Source organism: Oncorhynchus mykiss, chromosome 5 (assembly GCF_057628025.1).
Source record: "Oncorhynchus mykiss isolate SJ-2025 chromosome 5, ASM5762802v1, whole genome shotgun sequence".
Taxonomy (NCBI): Eukaryota; Metazoa; Chordata; class Actinopteri; order Salmoniformes; family Salmonidae; genus Oncorhynchus; species Oncorhynchus mykiss.
In genome coordinates this window covers 37,640,590-37,665,785 of record NC_143026.1, presented here as the reverse complement: position 1 = coordinate 37,665,785, position 25,196 = coordinate 37,640,590, and the positions used below count along the sequence as shown (strand labels likewise).

The 25,196-nt window shown below is 43.6% G+C and overlaps 2 protein-coding genes across 12 annotated transcripts; one reads left to right on the top strand and one right to left on the bottom strand.

Moving 5' to 3' along the window:
* Window positions 1–27: 27 nt before the first annotated feature.
* Window positions 28–8,306, top strand: LOC110523742 (BTB/POZ domain-containing adapter for CUL3-mediated RhoA degradation protein 3). 10 transcript variants are annotated; one of them, XM_036977426.2, is made up of 7 exons: window positions 28–348; window positions 1,424–1,637; window positions 2,395–2,564; window positions 2,883–2,966; window positions 3,084–3,136; window positions 6,587–6,782; window positions 6,933–8,306. In XM_036977426.2, exons 1-7 carry the CDS (start codon window positions 346–348, stop codon window positions 7,149–7,151), a joined length of 939 nt encoding a protein of 312 aa, XP_036833321.1. In that variant the 5' UTR covers window positions 28–345; the 3' UTR covers window positions 7,152–8,306. The 10 variants fall into 10 exon arrangements, with proteins under 10 accessions (XP_036833321.1, XP_090090880.1, XP_090090889.1 ...); XM_090234754.1 differs by having other exon boundaries at window positions 41–348; window positions 6,587–6,820; XM_090234758.1 differs by having other exon boundaries at window positions 346–486.
* myo1hb (myosin IHb) lies at window positions 8,297–17,655 on the bottom strand. 2 transcript variants are annotated; one of them, XM_090234750.1, is made up of 32 exons: window positions 17,205–17,655; window positions 15,997–16,158; window positions 15,582–15,697; window positions 15,255–15,453; window positions 15,071–15,151; window positions 14,699–14,971; window positions 14,503–14,601; window positions 14,262–14,375; window positions 14,003–14,074; window positions 13,769–13,888; window positions 13,545–13,612; window positions 13,314–13,419; window positions 13,135–13,215; window positions 12,920–13,011; window positions 12,658–12,752; window positions 12,376–12,422; window positions 12,037–12,117; window positions 11,805–11,910; window positions 11,484–11,601; window positions 11,217–11,330; window positions 11,047–11,123; window positions 10,820–10,888; window positions 10,625–10,709; window positions 10,351–10,513; window positions 10,151–10,234; window positions 9,939–10,032; window positions 9,765–9,820; window positions 9,543–9,678; window positions 9,328–9,398; window positions 9,088–9,185; window positions 8,895–8,994; window positions 8,297–8,777 (listed from the first exon to the last, which is right to left on the bottom strand). In XM_090234750.1, the coding sequence occupies exons 2-32, from the start codon at window positions 16,120–16,122 to the stop codon at window positions 8,736–8,738; spliced, it is 3,183 nt and encodes a 1,060-aa protein (XP_090090876.1). In that variant the 5' UTR covers window positions 16,123–16,158; window positions 17,205–17,655; the 3' UTR covers window positions 8,297–8,735. The 2 variants fall into 2 exon arrangements, with proteins under 2 accessions (XP_090090876.1, XP_036833305.2); XM_036977410.2 differs by having other exon boundaries at window positions 14,783–14,971.
* Window positions 17,656–25,196: the final 7,541 nt, after the last annotated feature.

The following is a 25,196-nucleotide window of genomic DNA, read 5'->3' as shown; positions in this document are numbered from 1 at the left end:
GTCTTTGTGCATAACAAAATCTAGCTTGTGGTTTGGTGCCATAGACATAGATAGAGGACTCACAGACGTGCCATTTCCACGTTTGTGACAGCATGGGCAGCGCCATTGAGCTATCTCCATTTTGAAGTAGAGCATGTTCTTCTTCACGATTGGCTGATCTCTCCTGATGACCCGATTGGACATGACTCTAACAGGGTCACCAGGAGAGATCCGCCAATTAAGTTGGAAGTCCACCAAATGGTCGAAGCTGGCCATGCTTATTCAGCCTTTTGGCCACTAGAGGCCTCTATCATTCTCTATGTTGGTGCTAACTTTGTTCTTCAAGGCTGACTGAACAAGGATTCTATGGTAAAAAAATAAATATATATATGTTATCTAGCTAGGAACTAATCCAGTAGACAATGTAGCTAATGTTATAGTACACATACTACTAGATATGTAACGTTATATCGACAGGATGCCAGCTAGCGGAATGCATGCCAACCTGTAACTATGGTTCTTATAGTGCCACAATAACGACGTAGCTAGCTAGCTAGTATCTCTCTTAAACAATGGCTTTGCTAACGGTAGCTGAGGTTCTTTAGCATGTTAGCGTTTGTGGCTACAGTAGCATTCATATGAAGCCCGTTAGCTAGCCAGATCAGAGTTAGAAAGTTCCATAACTACGGTAACGTTAAATTGCTATTAAGTAGCTACTACAGCTAGAAAGTTACCATTATTATAGCTAAGAAATGATTTAATTGCAGGATCGACATATTTTAAGGTGGTAGCGTTACGCATACGATTTTTTTGCACTGTTTCAGAAAATGTCCACAATATATCTGGCACTAATAGTGGAATGATAGTGTTTCACAGTATTACCAAAGTTGTGGTATACTAGCTACTGTGATATTCGACTATTGGTTTCTCCCGACGTAGCGGCATCTGATGTCAGAATATGAAAGCTTTTCTGACTTTGTGTCGGTGTTGTCTAGTGGAAATCTCTCTGTCATTTCCTGGTTGCTAAAATTCTACACTATCATTCATCCTTGTGGAACGATTCGACACCTTGCGGAGTCTATGCCCCCGAAGAATTGAGGCTGTTCTGAGGGCAAAAGGGGGTGCGACTCAATATTAGGAAGGTTCTCCTAATGTTTTGCACAGTCTATATGTGATTAGCTAGCTAATGAAATGTTGATGACTAACGTTAGCTAGTACAGACTTGTGACATTGGCCCCATTCTGAGAACCCAGTATAGCGAACTATTTAGCATAGTTTAAGAACAGGTTCTGTTCTATGTGCTTTTCTGCTAGTTATAAACAATGATATAAACAACAAACTAGCTCGATAGTTATTATGCTATTTATTTGGGGTGCCTGATTGATATCAGCTGTGAACACCATTGCATTGTCACGACTTCCATATGGACTGTTTGGACCCACAGGAAGAGATGTCAGGAATAAGTGCGGTGAGCTCGGCGTTGCCAGCGGCTACAACCCGTACCACCTCCTTCAAGGGCTCCTGCCCCAGCTCGAAGTATGTGAAGCTGAATGTGGGCGGGGTGCTCTACTACACCACCATGCAGACCCTTACCAAGCAGGACACCATGCTCAAGGCCATGTTCAGTGGCAGGATGGAGGTCCTCACAGACAGTGAAGGCAAAGATATTTATAACTAAACCAAGATAGTTTCTGTGTCCTTTTCAATGGGAGCAAATTAAGCATAATGGGCAAAACAAGCAAGCAGGTGGGCACAGCCAAGCGTGAGATCATAGTGGCACATTCTAGCATGTATTTGCATATTTCCATTAGGGAACACCTTCTCTAAAGTGCGCATGTGCAGTAATTAAATTCGGCCTTGCACTTCTTGTAAACAACGCAATTTGAAAATGTAAGCTTTGGCAAAGGGTCACTCCTAAAACACTAAGTGCACTCTGTTTGTAACAGATTCTAGTTTTGGGAACTGAAAACTGTATTGAGATCAGGCTTTTTTTAGATGAGAAAATAAGCAGAATGTCGGCCCAGTTCCATCTCGCTCCATACTCTCCCACTGCTGGCCACTGGGCTTCCTCCTTGCCATATTTGATGGGTAGTGGAAATTCCAACTGGATGCTTCAGATTTATACAGTTCCTTGTTCTATCTGTGGAGAAGGCATTGGTGATGACATGGGTTGACTGCAGCCAGGGTTTCCCAAACCTTATGTCCACTGCAAAGTCTTTAGTCCTGCAAAGTACATGCTCCTTGATGCTGCATAGTATATGATTCTATTTTACAGAATAGCTCTTTGCATGCCTTCCATCTGATATGGCTCTAAATGAAGATACACACACACACACACACACACACACAGTCAACTATCTCCACTATGTTGTCTCTGCCACTTCTCAATGTAATGAGTCCTGTCCTCTCCTGCAGGCTGGATCCTTATTGACAGGTGTGGGAAGCACTTTGGGACCATTCTGAACTACCTGCGTGATGGTGCTGTACCTCTGCCTGAGATCCGGAGAGAGGTCGAAGAGCTCCTGGCAGAGGCCAAGTACTACCTGGTGCAGGGGCTAGCTGATGAGTGCCACGCTGCCTTGGAGGTATTGTATCAGTGGAGGTTGGTGGGAAGAGCTATAGGAGGACAGGCTCATTGTAATGGCTGGAATGGAATAAATGGACGGCATCAAACAAATGGAAACCGCATGTTTGACTCCGTTCCATTTATTCAATTCCATCCATTACAATGAGCCTGTCCTATAGCTCCTCCCACCAGTCTCCAGTGTATTGTGTACTACCTTAACATACTGTAAACACTTACCTGTAATCAGTCTCTATATTGGTATCTCTCTTTCTCTGCATGCTGGTGTAGCCACAGTCCCCATTTAATTATTTGGGTCCTGTTTCCTCCATGCTTTCAGAACAAAGATATGTATGAGCCCTTCTGTAAAGTGCCTTTGGTCACATCCTCAAAGGAAGAACAGAGACTCATCTCTACCTCCAAGGTAAAAAATATTTAAAAAATCACAATTGACATGTATGATTAGACAGACGGCATGGAGTTGTATTCTATTTGTTTCTCAACACTGACTACCTATGTTCCTTTTAATTTTGGATTACAGCCCACAGTCAAGCTGTTATACAACAGGAGCAACAACAAGTACTCTTACACCAGGTAGGCTAAACATTACATATGATTGTGGTAAAATACTTAATGAGCTTATACTGTATTTCTTACATGTACGTGTGAAGTGGATTGCATCATGGATAAGGCTGTGGCGGTCACGAAATTTCGTCAGCCAGTGATTGTCAAGCAAATAACTGCCGGTCTCGCTGTAATTGACCGTTGATTAACATAAACACATTTAGCATCTCCTGGCTCCCACACATAGCCTAGAAGGCACTGGTGCAGACCTTTGGAACCTCTACATTTTAAAAAGTATAGTAAATCCATGTAATATAGCCTACACCTTCACAATAAATCCATTATTTATTTTAGACAGGTCTAAGAAGCATGATACAGTGGGGCAAAAAAGTATTTAGTCAGCCACCAATTGTGCAAGTTCTCCCACTTAAAAAGATGAGGCCTGTAATTTTCATCATAGGTACACTTCAACTATGACAGACAAAATGAGAAAGAAACATCCAGAAAATCACATTGTAGGATTTTTAATGAATTTATTTGCATATTATGGTGGAAAATAAGTATTTGGTCACCTACAAACAAACAAAGAGGACAGAGCACGTCTCTATTCTCATCGGCGGGGGTGCAGTGGAGTAGGTTGAGAGCTTCAAGTTCCTTGGTGTCCACATCACCAACAAACTAACATGGTCCAAGCACACCAAGACAGTTGTGAAGAGGGCACGACAAAACCTATTCCCCCTCAGGAGACTGAAAAAATTTGGCATGGGTCCTCAGACCCTCAAAAGGTTCTACAGCTGCACTATCGAGAGCATCCTGACTAGTTGCATCACTGCCTGGTATGGCAACTGCTCTGCCTCCGACCACAAGGCACTACAGAGGGTAGTGCAAATGGCCCAGTACATCACTGGAGCCAAGCTCCCTGCCATCCAGAAACTCTATACCAGGCAGTGTGTCAAATGGCTACCCAGACAATTTGCATTTCCTTAACCCCCCACCCCCACCCTTTACACCGCTGCTACTCTCTGTTGTTATTATCTATGCACAGTCACTTTAATAACTCTACCCACATGTACATATTACCTCAACTAACCAGTGCAGCACATTGACTCTGTACCAGTACCCCCGGTATATAATCTCGCTATTGTTATTTTACTGCTGCTCTATAATTACTTTTTACTTTTATTTATCTTTTTCCTGTAGTCCACAATCATCACCACACGGTCAGGTCTCTGACCTCCTCCCTATAGGCTGTCTCGCTGTTGTCGTTGATCAGGCCTACCACTGTTGTGTCATCGGCAAACTTAACGATGGTGTTGGAGTCGTGCCTAGCCGTGCAGTCATGAGTGAACAGGGAGTACAGGAGGGGACTGAGCACGCACCCCTGAGGGGCCCCTGTGTTGAGGATCAGTGTGACGGATGTGTTGTTACCTACCCTTACCACCTGGGGGCAGCCTGTCAGGAAGTCCAGGATCCAGTTGCAGAGGGTGGTGTTTACTCCCAGGGTCCTTAGCTTACTGATGAGCTTTGAGGGCACTATGGTGTTGAAGGCAGAGCTTTAGTCAATGAATAGCATTCTCACGTAGGTGTTCCTTTTGTCCAGGTGGGAAAGGGCAGTGTGAAGTGCAATAGAGATTTCATGATCTGTTGGGGTGGTATGCAAATTGGAGTCAGTCTAGGGTTTCTGGGATAATGGTGTTAATGTGAACCATGACCATTCTTTCAAAGCGCTTCATGGCTACAGATGTGAGTGCTGCGGGTCGGTAGTCATTTAGGCAGGTTACCTTAGTGTTCTTGGGCACAGGCACTATGTTGGTATTACAGACTCGGACAGGGAGAAGTTGAAAATGTCAGTGAATACACTTGCCAGTTTGTCAGCGCATGCTCGGAGTACACGTCCTGAAACTCCGTCTGGCCCTGCGGCCTTGTGAATGTTGACCTGTTTTAAAGGTTTTACTCACATTGGCAGAGGAGAGCGTGATCGCACAGTCTTCCGGAACAGCGTGTGCTCTCATGCATGTTTCAGTGCCATTTGCCTCGAAGCGGGCATAGAAGTAGTTTAGCTCGACTGGTAGGCTCGTGTCACTGGGCAGCTCTCGGCTGTGCTTCCCTTTGTAGTCTGTAATGGTTTGCAAACCCTGCCACATCCGACGAGCGTCAGAGCCGGTGTAGTACGATTCTATCTTAGTCCTGTATTGACGCTTTGCCTGTTTGATGGTTCGTTGGAGGGCATAGCAGGATTTCTTATGAGCTTCCGGGTTAGAGTCCTGCTTCTAGAAAGCGGCAGCTCTAGCCTTTAGCTCTGTGCGGATGTTGCCTGTAATCCATGGCTTCTGGTTGGGGTATGTATGTACAGTCACTGTGGGACGACGTTATCGATGCACTTATTGATGAAGCCAATGACTGATGTGGTGTGCTCCTCAATGCCATCGGAGGAATCCCGGAACAGATTCCAGTCTGTGCTAGCAAAACACTACCAGAGTGCTGCGCGCTCCATCACATGATCAGGTCTTTCTCACAGGCTACAAGTGAAGACAGACATATCGGGGATGCAACTGCTCACGTCCTTATCCAATTCTGAGGTGCATATTGAAGAACTGTCCATATTTACTTTTCGTCAGCCAACAAGATGAGTTGGCCTAACAAACAGCAAAAGCACTAGCCTATGTCAATCTACTGTCACCCATAGTACAAAGATCAACCTATTCTGTGTGAGAAATAAGTATTCCAAACATAGTCTGGGACAGTTGTGAGATGGGATAGATCTCAAAGTAATACAACCACTATCATCAAAAAAACATTTTATGCAATATGACTGACGCAACAGATCAGAGCGTTTAGCTTAAAATGTTGATAAACTATTAGGCTATTTCTTCACATTGTAAGTGCATCAATGCGCACATGGTAGTACGCTATAAGTGCAATTGTTCCATTTGCAAAAAACATGTAGGTCTATGGGCTAGGCTACATGAGGTGTGCGACTATGATTCTAAAACGTTGCACAAAAAAAGGCGTTGTTTCTTATGCTGGGCATCATTCACAAGTGAAAGGCTAATATTGTCACCTATCAGACTATTCTTGATTTAATCTTGTCTTTACATATACTAAATAATATATGTGTGAAATTTGTTTTGATTTAGTATGGACCATTATCATGCACCTATATTGAAACTGGTTTATTTTCATGCCAGCCAGGTAGGCTGTTGTAATTAATGTCAGAGTGATTAGGGGGACAATAGAGTGCTGAGTACCAGGCAGTTATCAAGTTTGCTAGGCTAATGACCATCAGCAGCATCAGAGCTTGGAGAAGCCTAATTACCTTGACTGGTCACGTGGAATTTGACTGCCTTCATGACTTGTGACCTCTGTGTGGCGGTAATACTGTCACCGCAACAGCCCTAATCATGGGTAGACTGATGTACATGTGTATGGCGATTTGAACAGATTGACAACTAGACATTAACATCTGGTGCCTTTTCACAGCAACTCCGATGACAACATGCTGAAGAACATTGAGCTGTTTGACAAGCTCTCTCTGCGGTTCAACGGCCGTGTGCTCTTCATCAAGGACGTGATCGGGGATGAGATCTGCTGCTGGTCGTTCTATGGGCAGGGCCGTAAGATCGCTGAGGTGTGCTGCACCTCCATAGTCTACGCCACAGAGAAGAAACAAACCAAGGTATGCAGTTTCCCACAGCACGACCACAGAAAAGGAAGGTATGAATGTTTCTTGCTTTGACCAAATCATAGACTAGCCTGGTTGTCAGTGAGTAGTCTTGTCTTTGTACCTAGGGGCAGTGGTCTAAGTAGCAGTATTCTCTTTCCTCAGGTGGAGTTCCCAGAGGCTCGTATCTATGAGGAGACCCTTAACATCCTGCTTTATGAGTCTCAGGATGGGCGTGGTCCAGACAACGCTCTACTGGAGGCTACAGGAGGCGCTGCAGGCCGATCCCATCATCTCGACGAGGACGAGGAACGGGAACGCATCGAGAGGGTGCGCCGCATCCACATCAAACGTCCCGATGACCGCACCCACCACCACCAGTAACTATACCAGCCAACCAGCATTATCAGGATCCGCAGACCTCACCAGTGACCATTACCTATCACTGAGATCACACTACCGGTATACCCACAGGTAATCTCACATCCTTGACCACAAGCGACTTCTGTGCTTCTGCACCACAGCCACTAATGAACTGTTGCTTGTCTGATATCATTCTAAGTAGAACATGATTTTAATGTTCTGTCCCAAATGGCCATTTCAGTATTTTCTAAACCGTCATCTTTTTTTCAGTGGTCAGAATGTATTTTACCGCCTTTATTTCCATATATTTTGTCTTTGTATGTAGACATATTACTTGTGCCCAGTAGAGATATTGTGCCTTAAGTCTGTGGGTGTACGTGCTGCTTACAATCTTTATCATGATTTACTTTATCACGTCACTACAACATTGCTTTGAAGTTCAGGTATGTGTCACAGTATAGCTAGTTCAGGTCAATTGCATTTAAAGGATTCTATACATTATGTACAATGTGGAACAATACATTTTCCTACCACAGCAGTTTTAGATTAAAAAAAAAAATATATATATATATATTCATTAGTTTGAATAAGTGATATGTAAACTGTATAACAGCATTTTATCTTGTGTTTAGAAATTGGGTGCTTCTATTTTCTGTATGTACTCGTTTCGTCCAGCAGAGGGTGTTGTGTACAAAAACACTGAAAGGTGTGATATATTAATTAGGTTGACTTTACCTCTAGATGGTGATCTTCGGTCAGTTTTGTAGTTCCCCCACTAATGATTAAGGATTTTTGGAGGGGAAGCTGATCCTAGATGTTTGCCTACGGGAACTTAACCCTGAAGCGAGAAGTTACAACCCACCTCTTAATTGTAAGTGGTATGAATAAAGCCGTTTCTACCGTAGTCAAGGATTAATGATCTTTTGACATCATGTATGAAATCTGGTTTTCTTCTGTGTGATAAAATGGATGTCATTGCTGCCTGTTACAAAAATTATTGGAGGGTGACATGGTTACAAGACGCAACTTGTTTGGAAGATGGATCAAAGCTGAAGAGACAAAGCAACTCCAGACATTGCGTAAAATTGTGACATTCTTTGCGGTCATTTCACATGTATAAGTGTCTTTTGCACTGTATTTAACACATTTTTCTTACAATAAAGATGTTTATGAATACTTAGTTGGTTTTAATGTAAATATGGTACAGCATCTTTGTGAGAAAGTATAAAAAGTATGGCTTCAAAATCACAATGTTTGAATGATTTAACCATGTGTCTTATATCTCTATAAAATGGGACATCTAGGGAAAATATACCTAAAGCAAAACCATATTTTACAAGTGAGCCCTATTATAATGACCGCTTTGCTTGATAAGTCACAACTGAGCCCATGCATGTGATGTATAGCTTAATAACCGGTGAAGTTTTCATCAGAGTAGAGCATCAGTAGTCATTCCTTTGGAGTTTCCTCCACAGTACAAACCGTTTGTAGAGATTTCAATTCATTTCATTATGTCCAACCCTTATTGAGAAGATGCAGGTTCTCATTCATGATTTAAGTCCCAAGATGCCTAAAATCTTGTAGAATCTGATTATTGGATCCAGTTCAATTTTGTATCATTGCCCGGGACTTTGTTCGAGTTGATTCCTGGGTAAATATAAGAGAAGTGTTTATGGCCTAGCCTACTGTTTAATAATAGTTTAGAAAATGTATTTGTTCATTTTGAGAATTGAATGGCCACACAGTCTTTAGTTTCATACTCACCACCATCAGATGGCCATTCTTTGCTCTGTAAATCATGGTCTCCTGGCCACTCTTGAAGTCAACAAACCCCTCTCTGCCAGGCTGGATGTCAAACTTTACACTGCAAATGAGCACAGACATAATATATAACATTACGTTAATACTTTTGGTGACAGTTGTTTTTTTTTTAAGACAAGTTGAACACAGGTCTTACCTGCCCTGGACTACTTTGATAAAATTGTGCTTGTTGGCCACCAGACACAACTTGGTCAAGGCCTCAAACAGGTAGTCACACTGCAGCACCAGGTCCCCCTGAGCAAATAGAAAATGCAACAATGGAAATGCACATTTTATAGTTCTATATACCATTCAGAAAATAACTGGTGCAAAGCATAATAAAACATTTTAAAAATACATTTGTGCACATCAATGAAAATACTTTTGGGCAGCCAACCTTTTGCTTGATATCCTCACATTGGACATGGAGGATCAGGAAGTTGTCACTCAGGGTGCTGACTGACACACCTAGAAGAACACACACCACCCAGATACTTTAGAACAGTTGTTGAATTAACACAGTATACACACGTGGACTATTCCATTGAGAGAGAAAAAACTTGACACTTGCACACACATCTAGTCAGCTTTATTCCACTCCGTGGTGCTAACCTTTGAGGTTGTTGAACTCCACCCGCTGTTTGATCTTGGCCTCCTCCACCAGGTAGGCTGCACTTCCAGTGTAGATCAGCTGTCTGAAACGTGGCCTGAAGCCATTCCTGTCGTACTTCACCACAGGAACACTGTACTGTGGGAAGGTATGGGGCTTACTTTCATTTGAACATTAAAGTTGATTTTAACTCTGACGTAGCTTATTTCGCTCCGTGTGTTTACCTTGATGCGTTCTTGCCTAATCATCTGGTAGACTTTAATGTGGATGTCTTCCTCACCTGACCAGATAACAATGCAACTGGTCAAATGACATAAATCATTTTCATTATCACTGTTGCTTTGTAAGAGGTGCACAATTGGGGCACATAATTCACCAGCACAAGGCCTATGCCTTACTTATCCTGGTGTCCACGAATGGTATTCCCACACTGTGAGGGTAGTTCTCTTTTGTTCCTTTGAATATGGAACTGGTCAATCCTTTGATTTGCAACTGTACATGGGGTAAGCAAACACAGTAGAGATATATTAAGTGATCAGTGAGGCTATCCCTATAGTCAAATGCAGTTCAAATATGCATTAAAGCACCCTGGCTTGTAGGGTAGGCCTACCTGTGCTTTCCGCTCTGTCATGATTCCTTGTACATACCTCCGTACCATGTGCCGGGTGTAAAGTTTCCTCAACATCTGTGAGGCCTACAAGTACAAATGTATGTAATAAGTGTACCGCATACTCATACCATGACACGCAGGCGTGCAGAACGAGGTTAGCGCAAGTATTCAAGTAAAGTCAATTCCCTACTGCGACTCACCTCCTGCATAATGGGAGGTGGGGTTAGCCAGGTGTTCTTGTCCACAACTGTTTTGGGTAGATTCTCCTTGAGCCGTGTGAGGTAGTTTTGCCTGACAAATGCCAGGTACTCTGTGTTGTCAACACAGGCTGGCTGATTTCTAGTCATGAAGCCCTTGATGAACCTACAAAATATTTTACAAGAGATTTGATTAGTGAGCGTTATGTCGTTTCATTGTGCGTGGTAGATGTTGGACCTTTGTCTTTGGAGATATCTTCAGATGTTTGTCTCTTACCTCTTAATGACCTTAACAGCCCAGGCTCTCTTCTCCCTCTCTCTCCTGGCCTTCATGCCTCTCCAGCATGTCTCAATCTTTGTAGCTAACAAGACAACACAAGCTGAAAGACTTATCGGCTTATACGTCATATTTGTTATACGAGTTCCAAGGAAGTCAAAATTAGAGGCCTGTTGTGTCTCGTTCAGCAGTTACCTGCTTGTCTCTGTCTCATGTAGTCTCCCTTCACTCTGTAGCCTTTGTACTTTGCTTGGATCCTTGTAGCTGTAACATAAAGAGACACACGTAGAACCTAACTTCATAGGCAAATAGGTTCATTTTCTTTGAAATAATCCCAACACCATATAACAATCCAATTCCTGAATTTTTTTAGTGGTCTGTGATCCGTTGTTTGAAAGACTTAAGCTAGAGCCAGGACCCACCCAGCTCATGCTTGCAGACCTCAAAGGCGTCTTCGGTGGCAAACAGAGTCCTGGGATGGCGGATGAAGATCTTGGTCCTTTTTTGTATCATGAAAGACAAGCTAGTGAGAAACAGCCAGACTGTGTGTCGTCAGGTGAACCCAAATGTATAATCCTGGAGAGCACCTCACCTTCCCATCTTGTACTCATCAGGCTTGTAGCCCAGGTGCTTGACCAGGCACTCCACCCCCTCTGCGGCTGTACCTTTCCAGTTAGGCCAGGTGTCTGGACACAGGGGCTTGTACCTGGCAGGGACAACAGGAAACACCCGTGTTAAATATATTGTTTAGAGAGCATCAGATCTACATACTGTAAGGCAGCCATGTATCAGAGCAGGGTGTGCTGGACAGAGCAATTGCACACTATCTACAGAACTTTGAAGTGCAGGTTGTATTTACCTCTGCAGGAAGATCTCATATCTCCGGCGGTAAGCGAAGCCGGCCCGTCTGACCCTCAGGTGCTCCATCAGCCCCAGGTACTTCACCTGGTGTCTCACCAACACATCGTCAAAGAGCCCTGCGCGAGATCACAAGGCTACAGGCATCAGGTCATGCACTGTGAATGAATGCGCCAAGTAATACTTTGTAGGGCATGCATAGGTCAAGTCCATTAGGGAAGGTTCCTTTTGGCGTAATGGCTATACTGAGTATACAGGTGTGTGGTGCTTAGTCAAATAGACTACCATAGATGTACGTTACGGTTTATAGACGAGGCCTCACCTGGCTGCTTGCCTTCATTAGGCTTCATACAGCGGACGTACCAGGGCTCTTTAGACATGAGGATCTCAGTCAGGCCTACCAGACTGCTCTTAAACTGAGTGGCCACCTGAGAAGACAGGGGATTAACATGCAAGCTTATGGCAAGGTCAGAACACCATGCACACAACAGTAAAGGATGGGTATGTTTCTAATTCACTTTGGTGGATCACGTGTCAACAGAAAGTCTCTTTACTGTTTCAGGTCTCTTCTTGCTGTCCGGCTCAGTGCTGGGAAAGCAGTGTTTAACAATGGCATTCTTAGACTGGCGCATAACCTGAAGGTGGAAAATCTCTCCGTTAAATCTCTCAGGATGAAAGATAAAGAACCGGCTTCTTTTCAAAACCAAGAGGCAGTCAAACAAACACTCCCACAGTTCTCCCTCTTAACAGTCCTGTCAGTCTATCCCAAAGCAATGCTTAACAATCATCTCCTCTATAATTCACAGGTGTGCTTAACAATGAATAATACAGCACTTGGCAGGATGTAAATTCCGGACCACAACAGTGCCAGCGAGAGCCCTGGGCACACTTACCTCTTTAATGTTCCTGTACAGGAGATCATTATTTTTGTCCAGGAATCCTGGAAAACAGAAAGGTATAGTTGAGAGTAAATAACAGATAAAGACTGGTAACACTTTCTGTCAGTGAGACAGAAAGTGAGGAGAACTGGGGGGCGACTCTTGGAGCATATTCGGCTTACTGAAACCATATCAAAGAGACACATTAGAGAGACAAATATGGAGAGCGGTGTACAGAAACAGTGAGAGGAAGGGCAGAGTGCTTGGGTATATTACGTTGTGGAACTCATCTCTCACCGACCACACTGTATGTGACTTCCCCTGCGTAGTGTAAGAGGCGGAAGTCTCCTCGTTCCAGAGTCTTCCGGGTCTTCTGGTCAGCCAGCTTGTGTCTGCAGGATGTGGACAGAGAGAGAAGAGGATGTTCTAGTCAGGTGTTACAGAGGCAGACCATGACCCCTCCATCCTCAGCTGTCAGTTGGGGGAGCTCAGCTTTATCTAATAGTTCTTGTTAGAAATGTATTACTGTGCTGCAGTATCCCAACGCTGCCTCACTCACGTGACGAAATGGGCGTGACCTCCCATCTTCTCCTCCAGCTTCTCCAGGAAGGTCATGTCTGTGGCCTCTCCCGGACGTAGACACTCCTCGTCCTAGTGGAAAGGAGACAGAACATGAGCACAAAACCAATCCAAAGCTATCGTGTCTGTCTGACGACATTTCAGTTTGACTGCGAGTCGGTCAGTCAGCCAGTCAAGTCTACAGTATCTACATACTAGCACTGAAATGATGCCTTTGAATTTCGCCTCCACCAGGTCACAGATGATCTTGTTGTTGAAGTATGGCACTGACTCCCACTGAAAAACAACAATACAAAACATGAAGCTGTGTAGCCCATTACATCAATTTTGTAGCTAAGTCCAAACATAGATTTGAGTAGAGGAGGAGCGTTTACTTCAATCCCCTCCATCTCATACTCCTCCTGCTCTGACTTCAGGGTCAGCTGGATGAATAGCTGCTGCAGTTTCTCATTACAGTAGTTGATGCAGAACTGCTCAAAGCTTAAACATATAGAGAGACAAGTCATTAGGCTCATCCTTTCACACTCAAATTCACTGTCGGGTCAAATTGCTTTTGTCACATGCGCCGAATACAACAGGTGCTGACCGACTGTGTCTTCCCTCACCTGTTCACACTGAAGACCTCAAACCCATAGATGTCAAGCAGACCAATCACGGTCTTCCTGGAGGAATCCTACATGGATGCACAATACCAGTCAGCCTTCTATATTACTGTCTTACTACTTACTGTATATCCTATACTTGTTAGCAGTGTCATGATTGGTTAGATGTCGTTTTGGACTGGGACGACATCACTCTTATTGGTGGACCACTGAAAAAGGTCACTCACCTTGTTTGCTAAAGACTCATTGAGCTCGTTGACCAGCCAGGTGAAGGTGCGGCCATAGATGGCTTTGGCTAGAGCGTCCTTGGCATATACTGCCTGGTCAACGGTGAAGGGACTGAGCACCTGACCAGCACAACAGACAAACCACAGAGATTGATTATCAAGAGACACGTTGCACATTTACTGTGATGGCATGAAGTTCTATGAATGAGCCCAAAACAGTAGCATCCTCCTCACCTCTTCTGATCGGGCCTCAATCTTCCTGTGTGTCAAACCCACCTGTATCACCTGTGCAGGAATGCCCAGCAACTACACAGCAGAGAAACAACCAATCACACATCACCAAATGCTCTAATTGAAAAGGGATTTCAATTCATCTGAAAAGTTGCAATAATGTCTGAAAAGGGAGAGTACTTCGATAGTTTTCTGTGGTATGAGTACTGCTAAATAGAGTGACTGTCCATTAGTTTGTAGTTTGCCGTCAGACGTGTCTCACCTTGGACAGCCAATGTATCTCCGGACTGTTGTTGAGAGTGGCATATCCCTGTGAGTCAGCCACAAACGTAACATTTCCCAGGTGAAGTACGCTAGCAATGATTGCAAACAGGCTCTACATCATGGGCAAGAGAAGACACTGGTCATAAGTGATATGTTTTTTTTATGACAAATGATATGTTCTGTTCACTTTTCAGTATCTGATGGTAGTGTTTTGGTAATGTAGAGAGATTAGGACTCACCTCTATATTGCTCTCACTGAACTCTATGACACTGAGGGCTTTCCGTACCGTCTTCCAGTCACTCTTGTCGTTGACTGAGCTGACTTTGGCACATTCCCCCTGGGTGAGACAGGAGATAATATCCAGATGATGATAGACCACTCCATGGAATCACTGATTCTTTGTCTCTTTAATACCTGTAGTGTTGATAGGTTACCTCTCCCACCTGTACCAGGTAACTGTAGTGTTGATAGGTTACCTCTCCCACCTGTACCAGGTAACTGTAGTGTTGATAGGTTACCTCTCCCACCTGTACCAGGTAACTGTAGCGCTGACAGTTCCTCTCCAGACCCAGCCAGCGTAGCAGGTCCTCCTCTCCTCCCTCCACCAGCTGGTAGAAGATGTGGAAGCTTCTCTCTCCATGGTTCTGATGCACCACCCGGGACTTCTCCAGTAGATAACTGAGGATGTGGCCACCAACAGCTCCCCCCTAGATTATTAAAGATATAACAGTGATTGACGTGCTGATGTTTGATGTTCCTCTGATGTTTTAATATGGGAATACTGTGCTCAACGTCTTGACTCTTACCATGTGATCAAACTGAATATCCATGTACTTCCCAAAGCGGCTTGAGTTGTCATTCTTCAGGGTTTTGGCATTTCCGAAAGCCTTAGAGAGGTATAGACTGTATTATCAGTCATTGTATTTGTAAATGGCAGTGTGCAAACAATGTTAATTTCTCATGTCATATTTGCTTCACTGTGGTATTCACCTCGAGCACAGGGTTGGACAGCAGCAGTCGGTCTCGGACGTTGTCCAGCAGTTTGGTACTGGGGCAGCTCACAGCGTAGAACTGCAGGATCTTCTTGGAGGCCTCCGTCTTTCCTGCTCCACTCTCCCCTGAGATCAAGATGAAGTGGTTGTTGGTCTCTGTTAACATGGTGCGGTAGACATTGTCTGCCAGGGCGTAGCTGAAAGGGAGGGCAATGTAGAGGTTCAGTAATACTGCTGAAGGATATAGATGGGCAGCACTCTATTTCATATCGTGTGGTTCACACATGCAAGCACACAGTTACACACGTACACAAATGCAACTTACATGTGGGGTGGAAGCTCAAAAAAGTTGACGCCCATGTAAATATCCATCTGCTTCTTGGTGTAGATTCCCAGCTCTTTGTAGGGGTTCACTGACACTAAGAGCGTACCAATGTAGGTCTGTGGGAAATGTATTAGAATTGAAAGAGAGATGGATGCCTCACTGCATGGTTGCAACGAGAATGTGCTGTGCTTGTTATCCGCAGTATGAGTAATTATCAGACCTGACCTTACAGAAAGTAAGGTAGCTCACCCTGTGGCTGTAGTTACAGCACGGTAGCTGCTGTTTCAGCAGAGCAAAGTGACAGTTCAATTAGAGGAGGAACACTGTGTTCTCCCTGGCATCTTGAGGTAGGGTGGCTTTCTGGCTGAAAGGAAGGCTATGTGATACCTCTGGACTGTGTAGGTGATAGACTCACGTAAATGAGGTTCTCGTTGAAGCGTTTCCTCAAGTTGTCCAGGACGGCACTCTCACTTGTGTAGGCGTCCAGCAAAACGAAATCCTGGATGCCCACCCGATCCCGGGCCGTAAGGGAGCCCTCCATGTCCCGGAGGATCCGGTTACAGCGCTCCTCCAGGCTCTGACCAATCAGAGAAAGGGTCCAGGATGGTTACATTGATATCTTATAGCTGTGCAAATGCCCGGAAGCACAACCCAACAACACTGTCACAAATCTCATCAAGACATGACAGCTGTAAATGTTTATTTACGACAAACCAGTTGAGATGTTCCACATCTTACAACATAATGTATCGGCTGTATTATTTTCAGATATACATCACATGTTTAAGGGTTTTCATGTGTCCTGTTCCACTGTGTCCTGTTTTCCTTGTAGTTATCTGCATCCGTCAGGTATGACGCCGTGCCATGCGGTGCTCACTGTCACACACAGACAATCTCGCCCTACACCAGTTATTTTACTGTCAATCTGTCCTCATCTCTGGCCCTCCATCCACTTCCACTCAGTGTGTGGTGGCCTTGACCACATCCTCTCAGCACAGATAGCAGGTCAGTTTAGGGATCCCTATCTAATCTACTTCCATGTTCCTCAAGGAGCAATCAGTCTCTTGTCACTGTTTAAGAGGATACACACGTCCCCCTCCCCACACAACTATAGGGCAGACTCCGCCCTGTAATTTACCCCAACAGCAGGATCCAAACACACATACCAACTCCAATAATGTTGCACTGTAATAGCAAATAATGCTATCCCAATGCCAGCTTAGAACATGAGTGTGTCATGTACAATGCTATTGTGCTTCCATAATGTATATACTAAACAGAAGGCAAAGGTTTACCGGCATGGAATGCAATTGTTGCTGAAGTTTTGTATCCCAAACAAATGAGCTCTAGGGCCGCAATATGCATCAGGTAACATTATCAGTCAGATCTGTGCTCCTTAATTACAGCGCTATGAAAGTACTGTCCAGAATATTTCAACGCTCCACCGGTTTGGCATACAACAGTGCCAAGTTAACCTGGTCCCATGGTATCGTAAGTGATACCCACAACAATCCACCCTCATGGTGACGCCAATTTTTAAATGTACAACTCAAACACTGCCATACACAAAATGTAGCTTAATATATATTTTTCTTTGCAAAGATTTTCAAAGTAAGTCCCTACCTTGAGTGAAAGAAAGTCTTCTGTATCAGACTGCTGTGAGCTTCAATCCCTTTTTATACTGAACATCTGGGTTTATTTAGGGAAAGAACAGTATGGCAGGAAACATTGACATATTGCCCCCTCCATTTCCACCAATAGGAAGCCATCAATAATGGCTAAAAGTGAGCGAGAAAGGAAGCAGAAGTGTGTGTGTGTGTGTGTGTGTGTGTGTGTGTGTGTGTGTGTGTGTGTGTGTGTGTGGGGGTGTGTGTGTGTGTGTGTGGAGTCACATGTATACCTTTATTACTTACTAAGTCTTGAATAAAACTGTTAACTTACTTATTTATGACATAAAGGTGGGAAAGACAGCTATATGTACAGTGATGCCTGAACTGTTCTAAAGCTACTCTCTCTCTCCAAATCCCTTTCCACCAAATGACCCCCTTGTCCTGCTCAGCAAAGCAATCTCCCCCCGGACTCTTATTTATAGGGGAAACAGGGCTATTTTCAGCCCGTCTTACAGGAAAGCAACACTACCAATCCCAGTTACAAGGTGGAAGATGGGCCAAGGGCACCAACACATAAGGCGATTCATCACTTTTTTAATTGTTTTCATTGTGGTTTCCTGATGCCATTTCCCTAGGGAAGGCCTTCTCAGTCTACGGAATGGAACCCCATTGAAAACCTGTGGTGTGAATTGAAAAGGGCAGTCCATAAGCACAGACGAAGGATATCAAGGATCTGATATGAAGGAATGGTCTAAGATCACTCCCAATGTGTTTTCCAATCTCATAAAATAATTTAGAAAAAGGCTCAGTGCCGTTATCCTCACAAGGGGAAGGTGCAGGAGTATTGAAAACACGGGTGCCAATCATTCTGACCCCTATCTTTTTGAGAGAAACAAATATTACTAGTTAAACACAATCTCTTTGAGCAATTGTATTAGTATAAAATAGTATAATTTTCTCTTTTTTTAGCATACAACATAGCTCAGTGTTTGTATGATTTCCTTTATACCGTGTTTTTTTTTGCTCATCTTTATCAAGAGTGCCAATCATTTCGGAGGTGTCTGTACTTCATGCCTATCTTCTAATCTTCAGTGAGCTACAGTGAATCGTTTACTAGGAGCCGTTTGGTAAATGTCCGGGCATGAGTTAAAAGTTCATTTGAGATCCAGAGGCTCACACCCAGGCCCATACCATGCTACCTGAAGACATATCCCACCGTCTAGTTTTGATTTACATTTGGTTGACAACAACGAACGTGAATTCAACGTGAAATCAACCAAAAATGTCACCATGCCATTGGATTTAGGTTAAAAGGTGGGTGAAGAAAAGACGAAATTCCCTTTACACTGATTACTTTTTGAAAATCCAGTCAGTTTTCCACATTTATTCAACATCATCACATTTATTTATTTTGTTGAAATGACGTGGAAACAACGTTGATTCAACCAGTTTATGCCCAGTGGGATATCGCTAAAGCTGCCTAAAACTAGGCACAGGAGTGCTAAAAACATCTTCAATCCACTCCTCTGAATACCCTCCTCTTCCAACCCCCATTCTCCCACCCTGTCCCAGCCTGGCAGAGCAATCCGGCACAGCAAGCGGCCACAGCTTACATGGTTGCCAGCCCTGCAACACTGAAAACCTATAGTACTTTTTCCCTGAACTGCAAAAAAAAAAAGGCTTTTTCAATTTTCTGTGAAGTTGAGAAAACATCCATAAAAAGATAAGAATTTGTATAAAATTATCACACAATGCCCCTCCTCTCTCTTGCATGTGAAAAGCATTTTTGGTCGTGTGAATAAAAAGTTGGTGGAAAATGTTTTAAAGAGCAGCCCATTACAATCCATTACACACATTCAGCCAGTATATCTACTCAGTAATTATTCATTAGAACACATTCAACGTCATAGTCAATTTCACACTCGGCAGTCAAAACACAAAAGGGATTTGGCCTATTTAATGCAAAGGGGGGCAATGCTGGGGGCAACGATTGAGCAATAGAGAGAGCAACAGGGGACGTGGGTGAGGGTTGGTGGAGGGGGAGGTGTATTTGTCTAATCTGTGAACCCCAAAAACAAGTCCTTCATAAGACAAGGAACAGACTTTAAGGAGAAGTAAGGTCTCAGACTTGTGTTGGACTATGACACCTATAGTTATCATGAGGGGGGAAAAAACATGGAAACTCATTTTAAGTCTGATTTCATTACTATTGAATTGTTATTCAGATCCTCAAGGAAAGAGGATAACTGGGTAATGGATGTGGACAGGGTGGGGGCTTGATTTCTCCCACCTCCACTCTCTTCCACTCCACCATCCCTCCCTCCAATCTCCTCCCAGCCCATCATCAAGTTAAACCAATGAGACAAGTGAACAATATCATTGAAGGCGCCCTATTTGAGATGTCAGAATCAATCTGACAATACAGAAGGGGGCGATGAGGATCAACCCTCCCTTTCTCCCCTTCTTAGCACCAACATGGGAACTGGAGCCTTCTTATCCACACTGAAAGGGAAAATGTCTTGACATTCCATTCTGTGCGTGAGCGAGAAAGAGTTTCTCTAGGCATTTGTGTTTGACACACTCTAAATCACTGACAACGGAAAAAACATCAAATTATAAGCATTAAATTCACTATTTCGTATTATTTCCTCTAATGCCAAGGTTCCTTCCAATGTGACATCAAGGTTGCACATTGCCTGCTACACCTGACCACCCTGTACCAGGCCTAAAATACTGAACAGAGACAATGGCTCAGAGTGGTCAGGTTGCATGCCAGGCCTGATTCTGGCACTCTGCCCATTGTTGATGCTCTGTTGGCATCAGGCTGGGCAGGCCGGTGGTACGCCTCAGAGAGCAAGGCAGAGATTACAGCCATTCAGGGGGAATCTGAGCTGAAAAACAGAGAACACTCGGCAGATGAGAAGATAACACCAGGTTGTCATGAGATGGCCAACCAGCATGGCCCAAGGACACAATCCATGTAAATTCATACATAAGAATACACACACACACACACACACACACACACACACACACACACACACACACAGATAGATACACTTGCACAACACAGTTCTACTGTAATCTAGGAAATAGTGGCATCTCGTGGTAATGGTACATAGGACTCTTTTTAAAGGAGAGGTTGATGGGAGTAGAAAGGAGACTGAAACAGGTGATAATACACACAAAGAATGCAAAAGGATGTGGAGAGAAAAGGATGACACTTGCAAAAGCGGAAAATGAGCAACAAGATACCTAAATTTGATGGCAGGCTAAAACGGAACAGGAAAGCCTATCTGACCCAGCGGCCATCACCCGAGAGGCCGGCCCATTGTCCCAGGCTCTCCACTATGGCACAGGATCCTGTTACTCTGTCACAAAGTGGCCGTTAGGCTCCTGAAACAGATAGCACTGCTCGTGCGTGGGCCACTGACTGACACCACACATCACATCACTCAGGGAAACAAACACACGTTTAGGGGGCTCCAGGTGTCTAGAGAAACCCGAGTGTCACGGTTCTGTATCTCTTCATACAATGCTGCCTTTATATAGCTTCAATTATAGATATTGGATAAAACAATATGAATACTGTATATGTATTGCTATTATAAATCTCTTTCAAAGTCTGGCAAAGGTAGAAGCTTTAGGTGTTGGTCTTCATAGCATTGGGGAAAAATCTATTTTGCATATAAGACCTTATCAATATGTTGTTCTAAACAGAGGATAAACAAAAGCCTCGTTTATACCTTGTGCTAACATGGGTCCTTTTTCCTGATCTTGTCTACATTCCGACTGTGCCACATTTCCAGAAATGTGTCTACACTATGTTTGCATTGATACCAGAATTCCTGGTCCCTTTCCTTTATACAAATTATTTCACAGCTATTCTTTCAAAATAATACTTCTTTGTTTATTGTCGATGATTTTCGAAGGTGGAAAAATTATGATTTAAATGGTTTCTCTGTCCAGATCTGTCTACACTTATAAGATATCCAGTGTGTCTGACTACCTCTGGAGGTGGGCAGGATGATCTGATCACAATGTGTCTTTAGATTGTCTACACCTGCCAAGCAAATGTGGGCACAATCAGAATGTGGACAAGATCAGGACAAAGGACGCAAGTTAGAACCAGGGCTCCACAGACACACAAAGAAAAACACACCGCAGTATTACCTCACTCATCTCCAAAGCCATGTGAGTCATGGTTGAATCGGTCTTGTAATGGATCAGATAGAATCCAAATCAAGTACGCAGTAGAGGTGGACTCTCGTCCTGGGGCTAGCAACCGAGAAGCACTCACATTCTAGAGTCACTTTTAGCCTCTGACGACTCAGATGCAGGTATGTCCCTTTGACTGTATCACTTCACCGTCACACTGATCTACCTCCGCTTTCCACTGTCCCTCTGACAGAACTAGCCAGGTTCTGGGGACCAAGGGAGGGGTTCAGTTGGGAGTGCTTCTGTGTGGACTAGTACTTTCTGCTAAAGCGTCATTCCTGTCCGGTCCATAATGATCTAGTTGGCTCTGAGAGCTCTAAGATAGTTAATCATTCATTAAGCCTAGGGAGGTCTCATTCAGCACTTCACCTGAGTGTCCAAAGACCCAGTGTGTGTGTGTGTGTGTGTGTGTGTGTGTGTGTGTGTGTGTGTGTGTGTGTGTGTGTGTGTGTGTGTGTGTGTGTGTGTGTGTGTGTGTGTGTGTGTGTGTGTGTGTGTGTGTGTGTGTGTGTGTGTGTGTGTGTGCGTGCCTGCACGTGTAACACAATGATGCGGAAACTATCTGCTTCAAGCTCCTCATCCTCCTCCTCGCGCAAAATTACAGCACAGGTATTGTGTTACTGATCTTTGATTAGGCAGATACAATTCTGACTAATTACAAACCACTCATCACTGCCATGGTGAAGCAACAGTATCGGGCCTGTTGGGATGAGACTATTGTCCTTTCAGTGCATCTTACTGCTGCTGTCAACACCAGCCTGTGCTGCAGTAAGAGGGACATACCATACTATGATGGCTTTCCTGCTTAACCTTCATGTGTCAGAGAGACTCCTATTATGTATTCTAGTGGCTCTTATGTCATCTAAAAATATATATTTAAAGTTATGTTTGAATGAAAAAGAGAACAATCATACATGATTGACCTTACCATAAATGAGTCATTGATCGACATTGCTATCCAGAATGATTATTTAAGAAAAAACAAAGTAGAGATGTATGTCCCACCTTCTCTATTGGCTCAGTACTAAGTGATGTGTTGGATTGTGACAGATTTGTAGGAAGCGTAACATTGCCCTCTCATTCCAACTGTTTAAAATTTAAAGTCGAGCATCCTGTAAACACTAACGAAGGCATCTTGCATTACAGCCACACTGATTAAACAGAGAGGAGACATTCACAGCAAAGAAGTTATATTTTAAAGCCACATAGCTTTTTAAAAGCAACCACTGCTACAAATCAGAACAGAAGGGATTATTACCTTTCCAGTCAACGTTACAGACGCTTACATTCCCAGAGACTACTGAACAGTTTATTTTCTCTTTGTTGCAGCCCCCTACCAAACACACCCACCCATATACTTGCAATCACACCACATGTCCTATCACCACACATCCTGCCCTTTTAGCCTGCGGTATGGCTTGTCTAGCCCAAGCAAGCTTTGTGCTACCTACCCACAGCTCTCTGAATTAGCACGAGTCCCTGTAAAATCCAATTACACCAGAGTCAGCAGGTTGATTTTCCCATTACAGATTTCATGCTGAGTTTGAGGACTACGATTTTTAAACCCACACATCAGTCCCTGTGCCCCTCTCTCACACATAAACACTCCTTTTCTCTTCCCCCTGACACTTCATGTCTCTGTAATGCGAGGAACAAGAGGTATCCCTTAGTCATCAAAGTCCACTCCAGTCATGCGGTAAGGTCATCATCCTCATCCAACCTCTCTGACCTTACTCTCATTCTATCATTCAATGAAATGGGATATCCGATCCCATACACAGCAATTTCACTGTTCTACCTTAACACCATCAATAGTGGTGGCAGTAGTCTCAAGGTTAGAGAAGCTGGCCTATAACCAAAGGGTTGCCAGTTTAATTACCAGGGCTGTATGGCATTGTTCCCTTGAGCAAGGCACTTAACCACCAACTTTCTCCAAACAATACAAACACACAAAACCAGCTAGACCAGCCTATTAGGTAACATGTGCCTGGGATGAAAACAGTGACCCCTTAACCTCCCAGAACATCATGGGTAAACAATCTGACCAATTACAGCACAACTCTGCCTCCAGAGGGCATCACAGGATAGACAAATAAATACGCACAGGCTCAATTTGTCTTACACAACTCAACATTCAATGAATGCTTTATTTATAGGAGCAAATAGATAACTGAGGACGGAGCTGGACACTGAAGGTCAACACTAGCCAGGTTGCTGTAGTAGCCTTCTGTATCTCTGCCATGTTCTTTGAGCGAGAGACGTTCTGCTAGGACACCATGACCAAATGCATGCGATAGCAATAAAATAAAAGTATTCTAAAACGCAATCCCTTAGGTTAACAGAAATTTGACTGACCTACCATATGATAATGCTGATAGAGCTGGTAACACTTAAATGTACAGATAGTGGAGGTTATTTTTGTAGATATGGAAAAATAGTTTAGCATGCTCTACTGAAAATCTAATGACCAATCAAATGACAAAAATCTTACCTTTGAGAACATGTACATGGTGTAATGTGCATAAAAAGGAGGATTCTTCTGGTCGGGCCGTTCTGACAAGTCCAGTCCAGGTCAATAGACGCTGAATCTGATCTGGATAGGACAGAGAAGGAGGAACCCAGCTCATCTGTGTGTTGAGGAATGCTTGCTGAGAAGTGGGACATTGATACAAGGGTAAGAGCAGCTCTATAAACATGATCTATAGCACCTGGATTTATGGACAACCCACAATGCAACAGCCCCTGCAAACTTGCTGTCATGGTGTCCTAATTTCCTTCTTCTGTTTTTTAGGTTGGCCTCATTCCCTGTTCAGTTCAACAGAGACCACTAGACACAATGCCACTAGACCTAGACAAATGCCAATGTGAGAAAATATTATTGCAATATACAGAGAATCATACTCTGTGTCGTAAAATGGCACAGATCACTGTAATGTCAACACTTTTCTGTCTGGAACTCTTGATAGCAACTAGCTGACTAAACTCAATGCAACAATTCTAACTAATTACAAACCACTCATCACTGCCATGGTGAATCTACAGTATCGGGCATGTTGGGATGAAACTATTGTCCTTTCAGTGCATCTTACTGCTGCTGTCAACACCAGCCTGTGCTGCAGTAAGAGGGACATACCATACAAAGATGGCTTTCCTGCTTAACCTTCATGTGTCAGAGAGACTCCTATTATGTATTCTAGTGGCTCTTATGTCATCTACAAATATATATTTAAAGTTATGTTTGAATGAAAATGAGAACAATCATACATGATTTACCTAACCATAAATTAGTCATTGATCGACATTGCTATCCAGAATGATTATTTAAGAAACAACTAAGTAGAGATGTTTGTCCCACTTTCTCTGTTTCTTGCGGCTCAGTGTTGGATTGTGACAGATTTGCGGGAAGTGTAACATTGCCCTCTCATTCCGACTGTTTAACATGAACTCAACTCAGAAACGTCCTTCACCACGGCGTTAAGTTTAGTCAGCTAGATATAAACTAGTATAGCCTACAACATACTGATTATGATCCAAACAATATATAGTAATAATTTTCTGCTTGCTGCTGTTGATAACATACCATACCTTCCAACTCTATAGGCAGAGTGTGTTCGGATGATTCAATTCTGGGAACGAGGCTATGTGTAACAGTTCTGATGATTGCGGGGGAAATACATTTCAAGAGCAACTAGGACGATAAATTTGCGCACTCCATTGGGACGGCTAAAAACTATTCAAAAAGTATACATTAATTTGGGAGGTTGGCCTAGCCCTGGGCTACCCAAGT

Excerpts from the sequence above, each read along its gene's own strand:
- LOC110523742 (XM_090234754.1), top strand. Across the intron at positions 1,638-2,394 it reads GGTCCTCACAGACAGTGAAG|GCTGGATCCTTATTGACAGG; the intron begins GCAAAGATATTT and ends CCTCTCCTGCAG. Across the intron at positions 3,137-6,586 it reads AACAAGTACTCTTACACCAG|CAACTCCGATGACAACATGC; the intron begins GTAGGCTAAACA and ends GCCTTTTCACAG.
- myo1hb (XM_090234750.1), bottom strand. The coding sequence starts at position 16,122 with ATGGAGGGCTCCCTTACGGCCCGGGATCGGGTGGGCATCCAGGATTTC. Across the intron at positions 13,613-13,768 it reads ATGAGTCTTTAGCAAACAAG|GATTCCTCCAGGAAGACCGT; the intron begins GTGAGTGACCTT and ends GCATCCATGTAG. Across the intron at positions 12,118-12,375 it reads TGTACAGGAACATTAAAGAG|GTTATGCGCCAGTCTAAGAA; the intron begins GTAAGTGTGCCC and ends TTCCACCTTCAG.